At 43.4% G+C, this 18,301-nt stretch overlaps 3 protein-coding genes across 5 annotated transcripts; all 3 read right to left on the reverse strand.

The window, feature by feature from the left end:
• Positions 1 to 282: 282 nt before the first annotated feature.
• LOC135619780 (respiratory burst oxidase homolog protein E-like) lies at positions 283 to 8,842 on the reverse strand. The gene is made up of 14 exons (XM_065122108.1): positions 8,052 to 8,842; positions 7,770 to 7,929; positions 7,611 to 7,659; positions 7,414 to 7,527; positions 6,872 to 7,315; positions 5,693 to 6,076; positions 2,802 to 2,897; positions 2,322 to 2,437; positions 2,062 to 2,232; positions 1,815 to 1,974; positions 1,538 to 1,726; positions 1,288 to 1,416; positions 923 to 1,001; positions 283 to 794 (listed from the first exon to the last, which is right to left on the reverse strand). Exons 1-14 carry the CDS (start codon positions 8,713 to 8,715, stop codon positions 685 to 687), a joined length of 2,865 nt encoding a protein of 954 aa, XP_064978180.1. The 5' UTR covers positions 8,716 to 8,842; the 3' UTR covers positions 283 to 684.
• A 983-nt stretch (positions 8,843 to 9,825) lies between these two features.
• On the reverse strand, positions 9,826 to 11,777 carry LOC135619782 (dormancy-associated protein homolog 3-like). Of its 2 annotated transcripts, XM_065122112.1 has the most exons (4): positions 11,640 to 11,777; positions 10,394 to 11,414; positions 10,216 to 10,318; positions 9,826 to 10,004 (listed from the first exon to the last, which is right to left on the reverse strand). In XM_065122112.1, the coding sequence occupies exons 2-4, from the start codon at positions 10,623 to 10,625 to the stop codon at positions 9,977 to 9,979; spliced, it is 363 nt and encodes a 120-aa protein (XP_064978184.1). In that variant the 5' UTR covers positions 10,626 to 11,414; positions 11,640 to 11,777; the 3' UTR covers positions 9,826 to 9,976. The 2 variants fall into 2 exon arrangements, with proteins under 2 accessions (XP_064978184.1, XP_064978183.1); XM_065122111.1 differs by lacking the exon at positions 9,826 to 10,004 and having other exon boundaries at positions 10,013 to 10,318.
• LOC135619781 (uncharacterized) lies at positions 11,502 to 17,253 on the reverse strand. Of its 2 annotated transcripts, XM_065122110.1 has the most exons (7): positions 16,951 to 17,253; positions 16,512 to 16,605; positions 16,240 to 16,313; positions 16,109 to 16,165; positions 15,824 to 16,027; positions 14,520 to 14,690; positions 11,502 to 11,777 (listed from the first exon to the last, which is right to left on the reverse strand). In XM_065122110.1, exons 1-6 carry the CDS (start codon positions 17,053 to 17,055, stop codon positions 14,568 to 14,570), a joined length of 657 nt encoding a protein of 218 aa, XP_064978182.1. In that variant the 5' UTR covers positions 17,056 to 17,253; the 3' UTR covers positions 11,502 to 11,777; positions 14,520 to 14,567. The 2 variants fall into 2 exon arrangements, with proteins under 2 accessions (XP_064978182.1, XP_064978181.1); XM_065122109.1 differs by lacking the exon at positions 11,502 to 11,777 and having other exon boundaries at positions 12,861 to 14,690.
• Between the last annotated feature and the right edge of the window lie 1,048 nt (positions 17,254 to 18,301).

An 18,301-nucleotide genomic window follows, 5' to 3' on the forward strand; every position in this document is an offset into this window, starting at 1 on the left:
ATAAGAAGCATCTTTTGGGACCAGTTAGTGCCACCACACACATTATTCCTTATGGCTTCAACTGAAAGGAAGCATCTTTTGGGCTTTAAGCTCTAAAGAAAGCCGAGCAACAATAAAGCAGGACAAGGCATCAAAGTGTCATGATTTAACTCATCTGATGTGTGACCAGCCTTTTTGCTTTTCTTTACTCATGAAATAAATTGAATTCCACACAAAGTGATCAAGAAAACCTGTCTTTGATGCCTTCTTTTACACAACAATTTGAATCTAAGTTTTAGGAAATAAATAATTTGGAATATGATAGTTTTCCATAATTCATTAGACAAGATACCAGAGGAAAAAAATATAGGTCGTATACAAGGATGATGCCTTAATAAAAATCTAAGAGGACTCCTAATGATATTAAGAGTCTCTCACATATAAACTTCAATTTAACTGGAAGAAGAAAAAAAAAAGTAACATATGCTAATTAATGCAATTATTAAGACTGTACACATGAAATTATGAATAACGATGAGTGGAGATAGCTTCCATCTCTATCTTCCTCAACTTGTGCTCTGTTGACTATTTGCTTGTGTAGATTGATTATGCAGGTTATATACACTTATAAGAGGATTATAGTAATTGGCTTCTGTGAACTGTATATCAAAAATTTTGATTCCATTGCTATACCGTATGCAGTGATCAGAAGTACTCTTTGTGGAAATGGAAGCGTGTTGACGTCCGGTGGCTCATCTCATGCGATAATTTCCTCAGCTCTTTTGCCAGTGTTGGTGTTCCACAGTAGAATACGCCTACATCAACCAGTAGATGAATGCTAAGTGGGAAAATTGATGAACACATTACTCTGAATGACAGAGACTAAATTTGTTATTAGAGTCTCATGAACAAGGTAAAAAGTTTTTGTATGTGAAGTTATTACCTACTGTCGCGCCGGGATGCTTGGAAGCTAACTTGGTGAATACTTCTTTCCAATTTGGTCTTGCAAAATGAGTTCTCACCTGACAAGGCAACAATTGCAATCATCATCAAGTTTGATGAAACAGAAATTATCGCAGAGATGCAATACTAACTAATTTCACCCACAAATAAATCTACTATGATCGTGTCATCTCTGTACTCCACTAAGTATTGTTTCCGACTTAATTCGATGCTTAACTAGAAGTAGTGACTGTCAGACTGAAACAAGTAGTGTTCATTATAATTCCTTAAATATCTTTCAGAATTCCTTGCTCAATTAAATATTTTTCTGTGCACTGCTGTGATGAAAGTTTCCTGCATACTTACCCGAGTGCCTGAGACAATGTCCACTCCATGCTTAGCATGATTCAGAGCCTGCACCATTTTGAGGAGAGTGGTCCTTGCATCACGCTCCTCGTAAACACTAGTCAAGTAATTATGCATCTCTATAATACCCTGTTCCAATAAGTTAATAACATTTTGTTACTTCCATTGTTTAAAATATCTTGAATGAGCAATGCAAATGAATGCAACAAATTGGGGGGAGAGAGAGAGAGAGAGATAGGCAAATGATAACCTTCTTGTCCATATCAGCCACATCATTCATTACTCCTTTGAACCACTCGAAGGATCCTGCTTCCCGTGTGACCCAGTAGAAATGAGCACTGCTTGTTCTGTATGATCTCTTCTTGGTGCTGCTACTGGTGGTAGAGATGCTGAAGCTGGTACTGCTAACTTCAGACCTACTAGTTTCCATTGCCAGTTCCTAAATAAAAGGCCTTAAATAAGAGAAAAATTCCAAAAATCCAAAAATACAGATACCTCAGTGAAGCAAGCATGTACTATTGCTTTACCATGAGTTCATCGGCTAACTTAATGTTGTTGAGTAGGTCCCTAAGAATGCTTATAAAAGGTGTTGCCCCTATGCCAAGCCCCACCAGCAGTAGAACATCATAATTCCGGAAGTCTTGTGCTGGGGCACCATAAGGACCATCCACAAACAATCTAGGCAAGCTGCACAATAATTGAATTCAAGCATGAGCTCTTTTTCTTATGAACAGCCTTAAAGAGTTCTTTGCTGTAGTATATAAATTAAATCACCTTTTCTGTTCCAAAGAGCCCGATTCATTAAATGTGGCTTTCCCTGTTGAGTGTGGAGAGAAGTAGTTTTCTATAAATATGCGTTTAAGCTCCTGGGTCCAGTCACCACTTGTTCGAATGTGGACACTAAGATATTCGTCACCAGGAGCTGATGTAATGGAGAAAGGATGCCTGTTGGAATGAAAAGCACAATGTTGAGGTTTCTGTATGACATGAACTCAGCTAACAAAAGAATCAGTAACGATAGCTTCGGTATGAACCATTCAAACGGGGAGATGGTAGGGCATTGCAAAAATATGTACTGTCCGCTTCTATAACGAAATCCTTGTGGCTTGGACATTGTCACAGTCAACACACCACCAGGTAGCAAAGAAACCTGCACAGAGCAGTTGTTGTTGATCAATAGGGAGCTATCAAATCATCGCATCAAGCTTCATTATTGCATTTTACAGGATAAGCAAGTTGTAAAAATAGATAAAGAGAAGACCATAAGAATATTTGGAGTTTCTCATTTACAGTTGCATGTGAGATCACCACAAAACAAGTTGTATAATATATGACATGGTTTTTTATGGTATTTCTCAGATTTCTCCAATGTATAAACATTGTTCATTTTGTTATGCTTGTGAAGTTGGCAAAATAGTTCAACATTTATAAGGAAAAGGATAAAAATTTTAAGAAACATTATGACCATATACAGAGCACAAACTGAATAATGCACAGCTGAAGGGAACTTGTACCTTTAAAATCTTGACAGAGTAACCTTTGGACCGAAAGGCTCTCAGATTTCGCTCACCCAAATAGAGCAGCAATGGAACAGAGATGTACATCCATGTCTGTCCACAGCACCACATAAACAATGATTAATTAGATCAATCAATATATCTAACTAGTAGTACAGTATCTAAACAAGTGTAACTGATATGGGTACAACTCGAACTTTTATGCTAGTGTTGTCACTGACTTCAGTACATTGGGAACACAATTAAACTTCAGTTATTAGTTCCATACATGTTAGGCTTTCTAAGATTTGCTTATGAAAAGATTAGTCTTTTGATTCATCAATAAATCTCATCCTGGTCCACGGAATCAAGTTTCAGCACAATGGTATTGATCATACAGTGGGCCAAGCAGTCATCTAAAAGATTGATTAAGAGTTGCCACCCTCGACATCGTGGTAGGGTATGCAGTACATGGAATTCCCAAAAAGAAATGGTGGTGGACAACCCAACATGTGACGGACCGACCTCTGGTTGACCATCAACGAAGGGAAACAAATGGGCAGAACATGCAAAACACAAAAAGAATACAAGACAATCAAAGCCAAACCAGTTGAAGATAACTTTGTCACTTACCAGCTTCATAAATACTCCACACTTACATATGTCGCTAAGTCCATGTTCATATCCGGAAATCTTAAATCTATGCAGGACCATGAACTGCCCGATGATATAGCAGAATAAATAAGACAATGTAATTTAAATTAATGTGTTCTAGGCCAGTAAGTCTGCACTGTTTCAACTGGACCCATTTAATGTTCATCAGAATTTACACATTGGAGGCTTCTGAAAGCTTCTTTTCAATCACAAGTTGGCAGTAATAATTCCTCATGCATAAAGTAGTATAGTTGCATCAAAGATGGTGCGTATAACAATTAATATAATAATACACTAATGTCATGAAGGCTATGATGGATAACCTTTTCTCAAAAAGTTTTCTCTATTGAAACCGTACATTCAAAATGATTAAAGTTCAAATTAATAACAATAATAAGTCACAATATTCCAGCTACAATTGTCTTGTAAAATTGATTTTTTGATCTGAAAGGCAAACAATGACCACATAAAATTTATGAAATCTACACTCTGATCATCTTGATTTTATATATAATCAAATAATAAATCCAAAATACTTTCGTTTATTTACCAACACTAGTGATCTATCTTAACTATGCTCTTAACGCTGAATACAAAATTTTCATTTACTAATTGCAACTTTCTATTATTCTGATATAACCGGCATTCTTCATGGGCTCCTGAACATGATGGATATGACATTATGTTCAATTTTCTTCCGTACCAAACGAATCCTAGGGCATATTTCAATCACCAACCATGGCATATATGAACTAAACTAGTACTCTTGACGACATTATATCAAGTGGAACAATCTGGATTCCTTTCCTAAATACATAGCATGATACCATGACCACTTGCAAGTTCCAAGTCAATCAGCACAAGCTGTCAACATGACTTCAGGTTGAAGCCAACTTATTTGTGATCGCTACCTAACCTTCGAAGCAGATTATTTAATTGAAAGCTATACTTATCCTTCCATGTGAGGTGTTGGGCCAAATTCCAAGCCTCCATGACGCTAAACTAAAAATAAAAAAGCATTCCTTACATCAGCTGTTTCAACCTAGGCACAACATATTCCATCATCAATTATAAGTTTGATGGTGGACCATGTTGTCAAATCCATCAGCAAGACTCTCTGTCTCTGACACACACACACACACACACACACACCCCCATAATCTCAGGGTAAAAAAGAAAAAAAAGAAGCAACTTTAGACCTGCTTTATCTGGTACTAAATTGTAAATACATATGAACAGATAAATTTAATTGATGTGACTGTTTATCAAATGTGTCCTATCAAATTTGACATTGTTGCACCGGTCAGTCCGATGAGATCGGTCAAGATCTAAAATCTAGACTCGATTGATATACTAATCGAGTTAATTCTGTGTGGTGAAGGGCGGGGTCAAACTAACATTAGGAGGGCAATTTGGAACGGGATCCCGTCCAACCACCCTCGATGACGACTCGAACTCCATCTCAGATCTTAACCATCCAGATGTGAGGTAGGAGGAATTGGTGGTTGAGATGGGGGGAATTGGAGGATCTGGATTCTTCTTAGAAGTTGGAGAGGATCCGGACAGTGGAAGCTTCCGGTCTGCTCCACAGCCACCGGGGCCCGCCAGTATTCGGTGCTTGTATACGGTAATCGATGGGGACGTGAAAGTGGTGTTATTCCGTGTCTTGTCCCGATCGATCACATGTGCTTTGAGTGGACGTCCCATACTGAGGCGACGCTTTTCCTACCCTCTTCAAGACCTACCCATGTCGGCCCACCTGATTTCTCCTCGGAGGCGATCCATATTCCTAGTGTTGGGGCCCCACAATGACCGCGACTCACATCTAGGTCCGAGTTTGAGTTTGAGCAACTCATCACTCGCCCAGACTCTATAGGGGGTGGCCCCACTAGAAACACGTAGACCCATTTACTATATGATCGAGTTAGACCTGACGAACACCATGAATCTGGTTTAAAATGTCAGATCTTGAGAAAAGATCGGATGAATGCAATCACGAACCCAAATGCGGCGTCCAGAGTCGTGCCCCGACTTGGGGCCCGAGCGGTGCGATAGACAAATAACCACTAGTGTTAAGCTCCGACGCCGCACATGTTTCTTGCCGTGATTTGCGCTACGGCAGCATGCCGCAACGTAAGTCGGAGAACATACCCTTCTCATCTCGCCCCCGTCGTATCGCGTCCCATATGTCGTGTATATTTCAGGCAAATGCCGATGGAACTGAGAAAAAGAAAAAAAGAGTCCGAGGCACATACCGTTCGTTGGTACCACTTGTGGACGAGGAACACGAAGTAGCCGTGGATGAGCAGCAGGAGGTAGACGACGGCGAGCAGGTGGTGGGAGTACCAGAAGGCGTTGAACCCGGTGAGGCGGTTCAGGGGGAAGGGCAGCCGCACCCCGTTCTTCCTGAACCGGTGAGTCGCCAGGGTGAAAGACACCGCCATCAGCGCCACCATCGCGATCCCCGTCACCCCCTCCACCCCGGCCACCAGGCTCCTGTACGTGGGCTTCTCTGGCCCGAAGTACCTCGCCACCATCTCGTAGTGCGCCGGCGATGAGTTGATCAGCCGCGGGAAGTCGCACGCCAGGTGGTTCCCGGCGTGAAGCAGTATCCCGACCACTATGGCCGTCGCGATCATCTGTAACAACACATCAACAAATAACGAGTTTAATGATTAGGGAGTATAACAATGCTTTAGTTTTGCTTTTCGGTACCATATAAATGTAAAAGAATCTTAACAACTTTTAATCAACCTGCGTACGTACATATAAAATACGCACAGCATGTGGACGAGTCAACCACGTGGCTTAAACTTAAGAATACATCTCCTGGAAGCATCTTATAGATTAATAGTAACCGTGTTTTAAGTTTTGGGAAGGTATATGAGTTCGAAGAAAAAACCCATCTTCGATGAACTTCGGCGAAAAGAACAAAAACTGTGGTGATTGGTGACGTCGATCGTGGCTGACCCCCACCAGCGACGACAACAGCAATCCACTGTCTGCTTAAGAACAGCTGACACACCTTGGCCGAAGAGGAACATGACACGTCAGAGGCAAGGTATACGCCCCACTGCAGTAAGAGGAGGCTGCAGCAGGCCCTTCCCCGGTGCCTTGGAAGGGGCAGCGCATGGGATCCACTTAGGATGGACTGGGCAGTGCGTCGTATCCGCTCAACGCGGACCGTCGGCTACCATGGGAGGCCCAATACGAAGCTTGCAGTTGGCATCGCAAAACCAAACACGATAAGAAAGGTGCGAGTTTCGCGAGAAGAAGACAGCTCAACCACTACGTAATTAACGAGTGGCGAGGGAGAGAGTGCCTAGTGGCCGAGGACTCACTGACCACGATGTAATTTGGTGCAACATGCAAGCAAGATGTCAAGCATCGGAACGTCAGCGACAAAACAATGTGAAAGCGTTCGATCCACCTACCTTGTGGAAGGTGATGTTGTCGTCGAAGGGGACGAAGAGTCGGGCGCGGGTGGAGCGGAGCCACGTGAGGGTGTTCCGGCAGACGGGAAGTAGCACGAGGGACATGTTGAGCTTGAGCGTCTCGGCAGCGCCCTTGGCGGTGGGGAGGCAGTAGCCCATCACCCGGAACGCTGTCCGCTGCCGGTACTGCGTGAACTTCCAGGCGAACAGGCCCGCCATGGCGGCTACCCACAGTGCCACCACCCACGCCCGCTGCCAGTTCTCCCGAGCCGCCAGCCGCAGCCTCGTGGCGGCGCGCCGGGGGCTGAACCAGGGGCGGCGCGGGGGCTTCGGCGCGCCGCCGGGGATGGTCTGGCTCCACGCCGCGGCGCTCGCCGTGCTCAGCGGCCGGCTGTAGTTCATGTAGGTGTCCCGCTGCAGCAGCAGCGCCTCCAGCTGCCACAGCTGTCAACCAAAACAGAGCAACAGACCGCAGTGAGCAGGCTTCATCTGCCATGCGCTGGACACGTAGTTAAACAAGAAAATACAGCGGTCGTGTTCACCTCGATGTAGCCAAGGTTTTCGGGGTCCAGCTCCTCCATGATGAGCGCCGCATACTCCTCTGCCTGCTCTTTGAGCTTGGCCAGCTTGTTGGCCGAACAACTCAGAATTATCAACTGTGCCCCAGCAAAATGGAAAGTAAACATACTGACACCTCCAAAATCAACACCGGTAATTGAACAGGCCAGGGTGAGCTCACCTCCTGTACTTCCTGCCTCGTTATCCTCCCATCCACATTGGTATCCACCCTATCGCAGGACAATCGCAGGAAGTAGTAAGGAAAAGGCTTCTATCAATGATCGAAATTTCAAGAACTACAAGTAAAGAGAGAATTTAGGGCACTCTGGTAATTGCGTACATGTCGAAGAAGATTTGGAGGCGGGCGTCGAAGCTTTGATCGGAAATTTGGACCCAGAAATCGTAGAGCTCTTCTTTGGTTATCCTCTCCAAGTTTTGGCGCCGCCTTCTCGCCAGGGCGTCGAATATGCCCACCGCGAACTCCTTCGAATCCACCATTCCTGCGAGGAGGTGAGATCGAGATGAAACCAGAGCGGTTATCTGTCATCTATCTGGGGGTTATTCGATCCTGATTCGAATACAAGGGACGAGAAGAGGGTGTGTGAAAGAGAGAGGGACGGACCGATGCATTCGCCGAAGTCCTCACGGGAGAGCAAGCCATCCTTGGCAAGCACGGCGAAACGGTCCTCCACCCGGCCCCAGAGCTCGGCCAAGTTCGCCGTGGCCGTCGTCGTCCGGCTGATGAAGCGGAGCCCCTTAAGGGCCCGCTGCGCCCCGGACCGCGTTCGCTCCAGCCGCGCACGGATCCGTCGGGCGTCGCGCGACGACATGGCGGTCGCGGGGGCCGGGAGCGGGCCGGAGCCCGAGGCCGAAGCCGACTCCTCGGCAGCCAGCATCTCCGCCAGCGTCCGCCGCGGTGTCGGCGACAGCAGCCACGAGAACTTGCGCCGGATCCGCGACGCCGTCGACGAGCTCCGGCTCAGGCTGGCGGACGACTCCCGCCCCGCAGCCGCCGCCGCCGCGGCAGCAGCTGCAGCGGATGTCGGCGTGACACTCCGCACCACCATCGACTCCTCGTCCAGCTCCAGCATCACCTCCACTAGATCGCTCTGGTCGTTGAGGAAAACAGGCAGCATTCCGCCGCCGCCGCCGCGGCGACCGCCGTAGCCGTAGCCGTGGAAAACCGACTCATCGCTGGAGTCCTCATCCTCCGCGAGGATGTCGGCGATCCGCCGGTGGCGCGACTTCCGGACGCCCCCGCAGCCTGATGGCGGCGTCCTCACCATCTCCCCGGTGCGCCGCTCTCTCCCGATCCCCTTTTTCTTTTCCTCTTTATTACCCTCTTCCTCTTCTTGCCATAGTTCCACTTCTTCTCACCTTCTTAAAACGAACACAAGAAGGAAACGCTTTTGCGATGGTAAGCTCCATCGCTGAAGAGTGGTTAGGATTCGTGGTAGAAACCAAGCAGACGTGAGAGAGAGAAAGAGAGGCAAAATAAAAAGTTAAACATAGTAAAAACGAATAAAAAACTCATGAACCAATTCGACCGTCAAATGCCAATTCGACGTCTCTGATTGGCCGACTTGATAAATTTCGTTTGATTAAGACAAAAAGAAAAACTCCGCGTGATGCATCGCGCACGAATCTCAAAGCGAGAGCTCGTCGGATTGACGGTGCTCGTGAGTTGCAGGGATGAGGCGGTCACCGACGGGAATCGGTGCGTGTCACTTCTAAGGAGCCGGTCAACATGAGTCGGCGCGAGTCGGTAAGCAGAGCCACGAAGCGTGCGACCGGCTATGGTCGGTGGAGCGTAAACGCCGCCCTCGAAGACGAGAACGCCCCTATGTCGGAAGGAACCATAAACGATGGGCTCGGGCAAAGTGGTAAATCGAGCTTTACACAGGCGAGAAAGGGTAGTTTGGGTAATTTGGATAATGGGTCCAGCTAATTCTAGCTGTTTGAGAACATGCAACGGCGGATGGAGATTGGCGTCCGGTGTTTAGCGATGCTATTCTCTCTGACTAATTTGCCCTCCTCCCTCTATAAAAAGAAGAAATATTAACATGTCTTCGTTTCACCAACTCTGACATAACATGAAGGAAATAGTTTAAAAGGACCTTCTAGAAGATTCTAGCTCAAATTTGATCATTAAATAATTAACACATTTTAGACGGGTCGGATAAGATACATATGGATATCCATATTAGCCATATATGGATAACATGCAATACATTGCATTGCATTGTATTGAGCAAAGACTCATGAACCAATTTACATGGGAAATAACATAAAAAAAATGGGGAGAAGGTCTTCAATAGGAAAAGAATTAAAAGGAAAATAAAAATAAAAATAAAAAACCAGTGTGACATGGTCAGAATACATGAATACTTGCTACATTACTATCCTTGTCCTCTCTCCCTTGGTAGCTTCATTTCCAGCTACACAATTCTACATCCTACGTACAGATGAAGAAACACAAGCTGACTGCAACTCGTTTGTTTGCATCATTTGATGTTTTGATTTCCTCTCCTCCATTTCAGATTCGGGTCACTTCTCCAGGGAACTTATCACCACCCTGCAATCCAAGTTTCTTTCTGTAACAGTTGGATCAAAGTTGTTTACAGCCGCCAATTGTGCCAAAATGAATGAATAATTACGAGCAAAATATGAATTAGGGTTTCCTGTGGAAAACTACACATAAAAAAAGATAGCAGTTTTTATGTACGGATTATTAGGGTTTCCTGTGCAAAGAATTTATGTTTCGAAAGGGGTATAGAGGGACGAACCAGTCGTAGACGGTGGGGTTCCTGGACTCGACCGTCTGCATTCCCTCCGCCGCCGGCACCGACTTCCTCTGCAGCCTCTTCCAGTCTCCTCTCGGCCCCGGAGCTGCAGAAGAAGCGGTTCAAAAGACGGACTTTTCATGTTACTGGACCTTCGACAACCACGTAACAGACAACTCACGTGCGACGGGGGAGTCGGGGGCGCTGGTCGGCGAGGAGGGGGAGCGGGGGGAGGAGGCCGGGGTGCGGAGGATGGTGATGCTGCGGCTGACCTGGCCGGCAGCGGCAGCGGTAGCGGCGGCGGCGGCGGAGGAGGAGGAGGAGGAGGAGGAGAAGGAGTTGTACTTGCGGAGCTTGCGGAGGGGCGGGGGGCCGGCGATGGTGTCGTCCCACAGCTGGTCGAGAAGACCCATGTGGTTCGCTTTGCTCTCCTTCTTTCTCCCTCGAGAAGAGTTTTGAGACTCCGAAAGGAGAGACTTTTGCGCTCTCGTGTTGGGAGATCGGAGGGAGCTGAGGTTGGCATTTATCGAGGACGGCAGTGGGTTTGTTTTGAATAAGGTCAAAATTGGTCAAAATTAACCCTTTAAATTGGCTGGCTCAGCTTGGGTTTGATTTGGCTTCCTCCCTTCTATTTTCTATTCTTTTCCTTACCCTAAAATATGGATTCCATTAGTAGTTCCTCTACCTCTATTTTTAAGTAAAAATTATACACAAAAAATGGATTCTATATCTCTTTCCTTCCACTGGGAATTAAAAAAAAAAAACCTCAGCTTACCTCTAACTGTAGGTCTTTCTTTTTTATTTTCAAGTTAATGCATTCATTAAACACATATACCTAATAAGTAGGCACTTGCAGAATATGTATAAGAAAAGGGTAAAATTGCATATACATAATTCACTTCAATTAAAAAAAATGAGTTTAAGAGAAAAATGTTTAGGATTTTGACAATACTTAGTGACTCTTATTTATAAAAATTGATGAATAAAATATTTCTAAAATAAAAAAACTTTCAAAGAATATTTTTCAACATGATTGATTGAACTCATTACCAGAGGACCAATTTTGTGTATGATTTATTGAAACAAGGAGCTGAGAGGGAGAGCCAATTGATGTCAAGATGATATGCTTCTGGAATTAGTAGGCTACACAAGGCCTACCAGATTTAAGTGGTCTCTCTATTGGGAAGACCCTTGTGATATCTCTGGTTCATACAAGCAAAATAAGCATCAGCAAAAAATGATATAGCCATCTCACAATATTGATCTGCATGTATATTGGAAGTAGATACTAAAAGAATCACTTTTTCTAGGTTTTGCATGAAGATCAGAAGCTTTCACAAATCACAATTCACATAGACAATTGATGCTTCAAGTCTAACTGCTTAATCTTCCATCCAAAAGAGAGAATTTTAACTGTTTGATTCTACCTTAAGTGGATAAGAAACCTGGAGCTGGAAATAAAAGCTCATCACCACATCCATTTGTTGTCACTCATGAAATCAGTGTCACCACCACTGATAACTCTAATTGTGACAGGCATCTAATTTCAGCTTCTGGTAGCTGGCCTGAGAAATTTTTTGAAGACAAAGCACAAGCAATTTAGTCTTACATATTTGTAAGAGATTGATTGTACCAAACACAACTTAAAAAGAAGAGAAAATATTCTTCAAAGTAGAGGAATGCCAACAACTGAAGTTACACATTGGAGAGGTCAACCAACTTATGTTAGGACAATCAGTATCTGAAGTGGAGGAGCTTTCTCACCTCCCTATCTTCAACAAGAAGACCATCTGACTAGAATAAAAAAAACAGACAATTATTATTAATGGTAGGTTCCATAATCTATTTTTCTGGGAATTAATCTCCATACAAGGAGGGAAGAACAGGAAGCTTCTGTATAGAGCCCATGGATTCCCACAACCCTAGTTGAAAGTGAAGGTTCTGAACATGATCCAATTGGTTTTCATTTTATCTATCTCAAGTTCATGAACATGGATTTTCCATTTCGGGTGTGCCATGTTATGTGGGGCATAAGAACCCTATTTTTTCACTCCTTTTCTCCTTCTTCTGCCCTTCTACTTCAATCATATAACTAGAGACAAGAAGATCCAGAATATTCCAAAGTGGATAAGGCAAGGTGACATGGGGAGCTTTGGATTTTTCATCCCTTAGGATCCTCATCATGAATAGACAAGTTGCCAAAAGTGCTATTTCCTCTTATTGCAGCTTTAACTTTTTGCCCTTAGAATGTGTAGAATTGCTTGCACAGGCTATTTAAAAGGGGAAAATAACTTCTGACAGGAGAGGCCAATCATTTCCAACAGTGAACAAGATTTATAGAAATATGCCATCATAATGAATTTCCAGTATGCATCTCTTTTTCACCTACTCTATACAACTAAATAGTTCTCAAAAAAAGAATAAAAATGATGACACCCATCCCAGCAGGAGATTGTTTTATTTACTAACATGAATATTCTTATATTCTCCATCTTTGGTGTTTCATCAAAATTGATTATTGTTTTGATAACTCAGACTTTCCTTATTCTAAATGTAGACATGACTGCTAAGCTAGAAATGACTGTGTTCATGGAACTAAATTGCTTAAATGTCTTACTATTTGATTCCAAATTGTAATACACTAGTAGTTCTTTTTTTTTTTTTTTTTTTGAGATCATCACTCGAAGCCAAATCAAATAAGGGATGCAACCCAAAGAGGAAAAAGAGTTCCTTTATTTCTTATGGATTCCCGATTTGCATATTTTCTTAACAAACGACAACAAAATATTTTATGTCAACTGTAACATATTTAACCAGAGGTTTCTATTAGAAGAAATACAACAACAACAACAACAATGACCCATAATGTCCCAATTACTTGAGGGCCAGAGATCTTAGTTACCCCTCTAATCTAGCTACTTCCTTATGGAAAATCCAAGAGAATGCAACAAATTAATATAGACCACGACAAGAGGAAGCCCTCTGAAGTAATGAAGCAAGATAATAATAGCAAATAAAAGCAGAAAACAAAGCTGAGAGAGAGAGAGAGAGAGAGAGAGAGAGAGAGAGAGAGAGAAAACTTCCTATAAAAAAAAATTAAGCGAGCCGAAATCCCAAGTGTAAATAAGAACACACACATACCCACATATACACCCACATGCTTACCAATTTTTTGGTGTTAAAAATAGACAAGAAATATAGATAATACCAACAAACAGAAAAAAAAAAACAAAAAAAAAACAAATAAGTGCATTGATTCATGCACTCTATGTAGAATTGCTCTAATGCTTATTCTCTATCTTGGTATGTCTACAAGGTAGACCTTGTAAAGGGACATCAAGTCAGAAAAGTGAAACAGCTTAGATCTTTTAAACTGTGCCACTTGCTCTAGTCTCATTTAATAGCATCTCTGCACTACAGGAAACTTATAGACCTACAGGCACATATCTGCAAGGGACAGAGGCTCAGTTACTTCCCTTGGGTCCTTATTGTCTTTCTTTTATCTTACCTGGATCATCTCTTCGATTTAGTTGTATATGCAAAAGAACAATGTCTCTCAACTCGAGTATCTGATACCTCTTGTCCTGTCAACAGGGGAAAAAGCTTCCCTTGTTGCCTTTTGGGAACCACTAAGTTGGATTGCAACCACTTACAAGCTTAGACACTGCATTTATTTGGAATTGTCAATGCAAGAACCTTGAATCTGGACATAATAGTATTCTTGTTCCCTCCCCTTCTTTCTTCTATTTTGTTCATGTACTTTTAGGGGTTTGTATTAGGCCAACCTACAAGTCCTGAGTTCTTTAAATCTTTGATAAGTTAGCTATGTGAATGCACCTGTCCACATTGGTTTACCTTTCAGTATATAATTTGCTTTCAGCACATCCTGTTCAACTTTTTTCCCAAATTTGTCCAAATAGATGTCTCTTACAAGTTTCTTGTGGCTTAGTGTTGCTTTACTATTGTAAAGTTACTATGATAAGTCTGCTTATGGGTTTGGTTTCATTGAATAAATGCCTGTTTCTTCTGTGTGTCACCAAATGGATTCAAATCCTTTAGTAGCAAAACTTAATATATGGTGGTCATTGTCATCCTAACCTAGCTGAATTATAATTTAACTTGGTAAAGAAGCATTTGATAAGTCTTCAATCGAGAAATTTATTTGAATAAAAGAAGTACATGAAATTGAGCAGAGGACCATGCCGACCATCCTACAATTACAAGTTCCAGTCTACCAGCCTACCACTACTACTAGTAATCATTTTCTACAGTGCAAGGTTGAAGAACTGCAGGGTAGGAAGTTTTACCTGAAACACTCAGAAGAGTGAAATAAATACAGGTGCAATTCTAGAACTCTAAGCTGAGACCTTAGCATTGTGAGATGAATTGTCATGCTTGGATGATGCCTTTTGCTTTCTTCTGTTCCTTCTCTTGCTGTTGCTGCCTCTTCCTTTTGAGGATTGCCCTGCATCCTTTGTCTGCCAATGCAGATTTAAAATTCAGAAGGTGACTAATAAAAATATTATACCATACAGAAGTGCTGATCCAAAACATGGAAGAAGTTGCAAGGCATTCAGATAGAAGGATTAAAAAGGTGGCAAGCATAGTTAGCTGTCTGAATCTGCTTCAAGCATGGCAACTTATAGATTATCCTACATCTTAAAATTATTCTCTCAAAGAAGCCACCTCATTCCAGTTGCTATATTTGAAGTTATAAAGTAGATGTGTCCCGATCTGACTTGGTAAAGCCATGCCTCTATCATTCTCAACCTCCACAAATCATCAGCCTGCCAGGTCAAATTATGTGGCAGAAACTAGATATCATCTGATGAACTGCCTCTTCTGGCATGCTACTTTGTGTATTTCCAGAAAAAGATGGCAACCGAAAAACATGCTCAAAATGATGTGATACCAACATCCACTTTCTTCAGAATCTTACTGCAGGAACCACTCTTTCTGTCAAACTAAATAGGGTGATTGCTCAAGCTAAGCAATCAACATCAATAACAATGTCAAGTGGCTGGTAATAACTTAGTAGGCAAATAAATGCTGACTGTCATGAATCACTTTTTTCTACATCAAGTAGTGCTCTGAAGAAAATATCTAAATTTCAAACAGTAATGCATGGTGAACACACAAAATGCATATAGGAAACCAATGATGCATGAATGTCATAGTGAATTGAGTGTGATATGTTTGCCTTTCCACATGCAATGAAAGCACCATGTTGGTGTGCCATTGCTAACACATCAACACCAGTATAAGTGCCTTTTTCTGTGTTACTGATTGCTATATGTTGCATATGTGTATGTGACAAAGATTGACCTAATCCTATGAACTGCCAACTTCTGTAGCATGTCAAATTCAATGTAACCTATAACAATGTTGGTAGGATGAACTCGGAGGACAAGTAGCCAAGAAATGCTTGGGTGAGTCCAGTGCATAGCTGTATGGATGAAGATGAAGAACTCAATGGACATGTGAGAGAGACACAAGGGTGCAGGAACAAGTACTGAGAACTTTCTCTGCAAGTTTGGGACCCGCAGCAACAGCAGGTACGTGGAGATCCCTGGGAGGAGTGGGGATGGGAAGAGTGGACTCGGCGACTCACCCCGAGGCAGAACCCAATGGCGGCCGGGTCCAACTCGTCCGGCTTCCGCTTGCCCGAGTCCATCGCCGAGTTGTCCCGTTTGTTGCCGCAGGACGCCGCGCCCGAGGTGGCCGAGGAGTGGCCGCAGAATCCCGCGTCCAGATCGTCGTGGAACATCTCCACGAACATCTGCTGCAGCTGCTCGAAGCTCTCCTGGCCGCTCCCCTGCACCGACGCCCCGTCGCCTCAAACGAGAAGAAGCACAAATGAGATGAATTCAGAGCAACTCAAAGACAAGCGACTTACACAGCGTTTGGTTTGCCTCATCATTTGCGCCATCTCCCCAAGAAACTCCACCATCCCCTGCGACGAAAGGGGTGATCGAGAGAAACAAGGGAAAAAATCGAGGAATCGCACCAAAGTAAAAGTTGGTTTACCTCTTCGTCTTTGTCGTCGTCTTTGTCGTAGGCTCCAACATCGTACAGAAATCTCTTGTTGGAGTCGGAGAGAACTGTGCCTCAACATGACAGAAGAACGGGAACCCATAAAAATGCCTCTTTTTTGTGTGTATGGAACGAGCAGACTACGATTTTGCTGAATCACGGAGCAGATACCTCTAGCTTCGTATCTTTGTCATCATTTGATGACATGGTCTGTAGAGATCAGGGAAAAGGTGGGTGCAGACGGGAGGAAAAGACGGGGAACGAACCAGAGTAGGCTTTCTGGATCTCCTGGAACTGCTGCTTCGCTTCCTTCATGCGAATCTCATTACCCGACGCCGAGCACTTATCGGGATGCCACTTCTGTCGCGAACAGTAGGGAAAAGATGACAGTTTTCAGTAGAAACAAAGAGTTCGCGTCGATTCCAAAAGTTCTACTCGACCAACAAGAAGAAGGTAACGAAGCAAAACGAAAAAGGTTTCAGAGTTGAGTGACGCAAAAGAATTACGCGCAGGTCGCATTGATTCCTTGCGCCACGAATCAATGATATCGAGATCAAAAGGAAAGATCATAAAACCCCAAGCCTTCAGAGGAATAATTATAGACAAAAGTTGCCGTTCTTCCAAAGATCCGACTTTTGATGTATGGAGGTCTGAGATCAACGATGATCATGACGAAGAGTGGGGATTCTCGATTCAGCACAATACCAAAGCGAGCTTCTTGTACGCATTCCTGAGCTCCGCCTCGGAGCACTCCTTCTTCAAACCCAGCACCGAGTAGAAATCGCCGCTTGCATCCATGTCGCCCGCCATTGCAGCAAAACCACCGCCACCGAAAAGCAGATTCCGCCTCTATCCCCCTCCTCGCGCCGCCGCAAACCTGGATAGAACAAGTCGAAGAACTCACACAACGTAGTAGTACCAACCCATTACATCTCCAACACGTAACTACAAGAGCCTCGAGAACCCCCCACGGCACGCCCTCCACGAATCCCCCACAGGAAATCGGTGAGTTCCTCTCGATCATTCCTCCCCCTTTAAAGTGGCAGCAGGGCTCCCCCGCGGTAACTATCACCCCACCCTTATCTTTTCCAGCCTCGAGTGGAACCGTGATCCCACCGTAGGATGGGTGTCCATGATGCGTCCCGACGGTCCAGATCGGTTAATACAAGATATTTTTGTCGCCTCTCCAGAAAGTTCCGTGGTTGGGGCCCGTTCTGGACGCCCACTTCCACCGTGACATTTACGGGATTGCCACTGTAGCTGTGAGAGAGCGGGAGAGGTGGCGGAAAGCCTCCCTTAACGGGTAAAAGCCGGGGCGGGAGAAAACGGACATATTCATACGCGAGAAAATGAAACGTTTTGTTTTCCTTTTTTTTTTTTTTGGAAAAAAATTCATATAAATAAGTCTCTATAAATAATATTATTTTTTTTATATTTATTCTTATAATTTTAACTTTAGCACATATGTCACTTGAAATCCCATCTCACATAAATACTTTATGTTGAATATAATTTGACCAATTAAGGAGATATATTAAGATACAGTGTTATATAAGAAATATTCGTCCATTCGATACGTAGCAACATAGTAAAAATGAACCTTGATCAAGAATTGGGCCACGTAAATATCAACCTAATATTAAATATCAAAGAAATATTCTATTCATATCATATCATATTTTTTTCGAGTTAAACCCATTATAAAAAGCTCACTACGTCATACATTAGATATTGTTTACTCAAAACTTTCACTTTTCATTTCGAGATTCTTGCTTCTCATTAGATTTTTTGATTTTAATCTTATGAACATCGATTACTATTCAAATCTCCCTTTGGGTCACATCGAAGTATCAGAATGATCATATCAGAAACTACATGCAAGTTTTGCAAGTGACATTGAGGCATCAGAAAGGAGCATTACATCGTCGAAGATCTAGTTCGGGAAGTGAGATTGCTCAGCTCAATTTCAACTTTGTTATATAGGTCGGTAACCAGTGCCTAAGTGGGTCTTAAGGTGGTTGTCGTCTCTGTCTTATTGCCACTGTCCATTGCTACA

Source organism: Musa acuminata, chromosome BXJ2-8 (genome assembly GCF_036884655.1).
Source record: "Musa acuminata AAA Group cultivar baxijiao chromosome BXJ2-8, Cavendish_Baxijiao_AAA, whole genome shotgun sequence".
Taxonomy (NCBI): Eukaryota; Viridiplantae; Streptophyta; class Magnoliopsida; order Zingiberales; family Musaceae; genus Musa; species Musa acuminata.

What these genes read in the sequence shown, in the direction of transcription:
- LOC135619781 (XM_065122110.1), bottom strand. Translation starts at nt 17,055, where the DNA reads ATGGCGGGCGACATGGATGCAAGCGGCGATTTCTACTCGGTGCTGGGT. An exon ending in ACGACGACAAAGACGAAGAG is followed by an intron (nt 16,166 to 16,239) that starts GTAAACCAACTT and finishes CTTTCGTCGCAG; the next exon opens with GGGATGGTGGAGTTTCTTGG. An exon ending in TGAGGCAAACCAAACGCTGT is followed by an intron (nt 16,028 to 16,108) that starts GTAAGTCGCTTG and finishes GCGTCGGTGCAG; the next exon opens with GGGAGCGGCCAGGAGAGCTT.
- LOC135619780 (XM_065122108.1), bottom strand. Translation starts at nt 8,715, where the DNA reads ATGGTGAGGACGCCGCCATCAGGCTGCGGGGGCGTCCGGAAGTCGCGC. An exon ending in GGACTTCGGCGAATGCATCG is followed by an intron (nt 7,930 to 8,051) that starts GTCCGTCCCTCT and finishes ACCTCCTCGCAG; the next exon opens with GAATGGTGGATTCGAAGGAG. An exon ending in CGAGGCAGGAAGTACAGGAG is followed by an intron (nt 7,528 to 7,610) that starts GTGAGCTCACCC and finishes GCTGGGGCACAG; the next exon opens with TTGATAATTCTGAGTTGTTC.
- LOC135619782 (XM_065122111.1), bottom strand. Translation starts at nt 10,625, where the DNA reads ATGGGTCTTCTCGACCAGCTGTGGGACGACACCATCGCCGGCCCCCCG. An exon ending in CCCCGACTCCCCCGTCGCAC is followed by an intron (nt 10,319 to 10,393) that starts GTGAGTTGTCTG and finishes CTTCTTCTGCAG; the next exon opens with CTCCGGGGCCGAGAGGAGAC.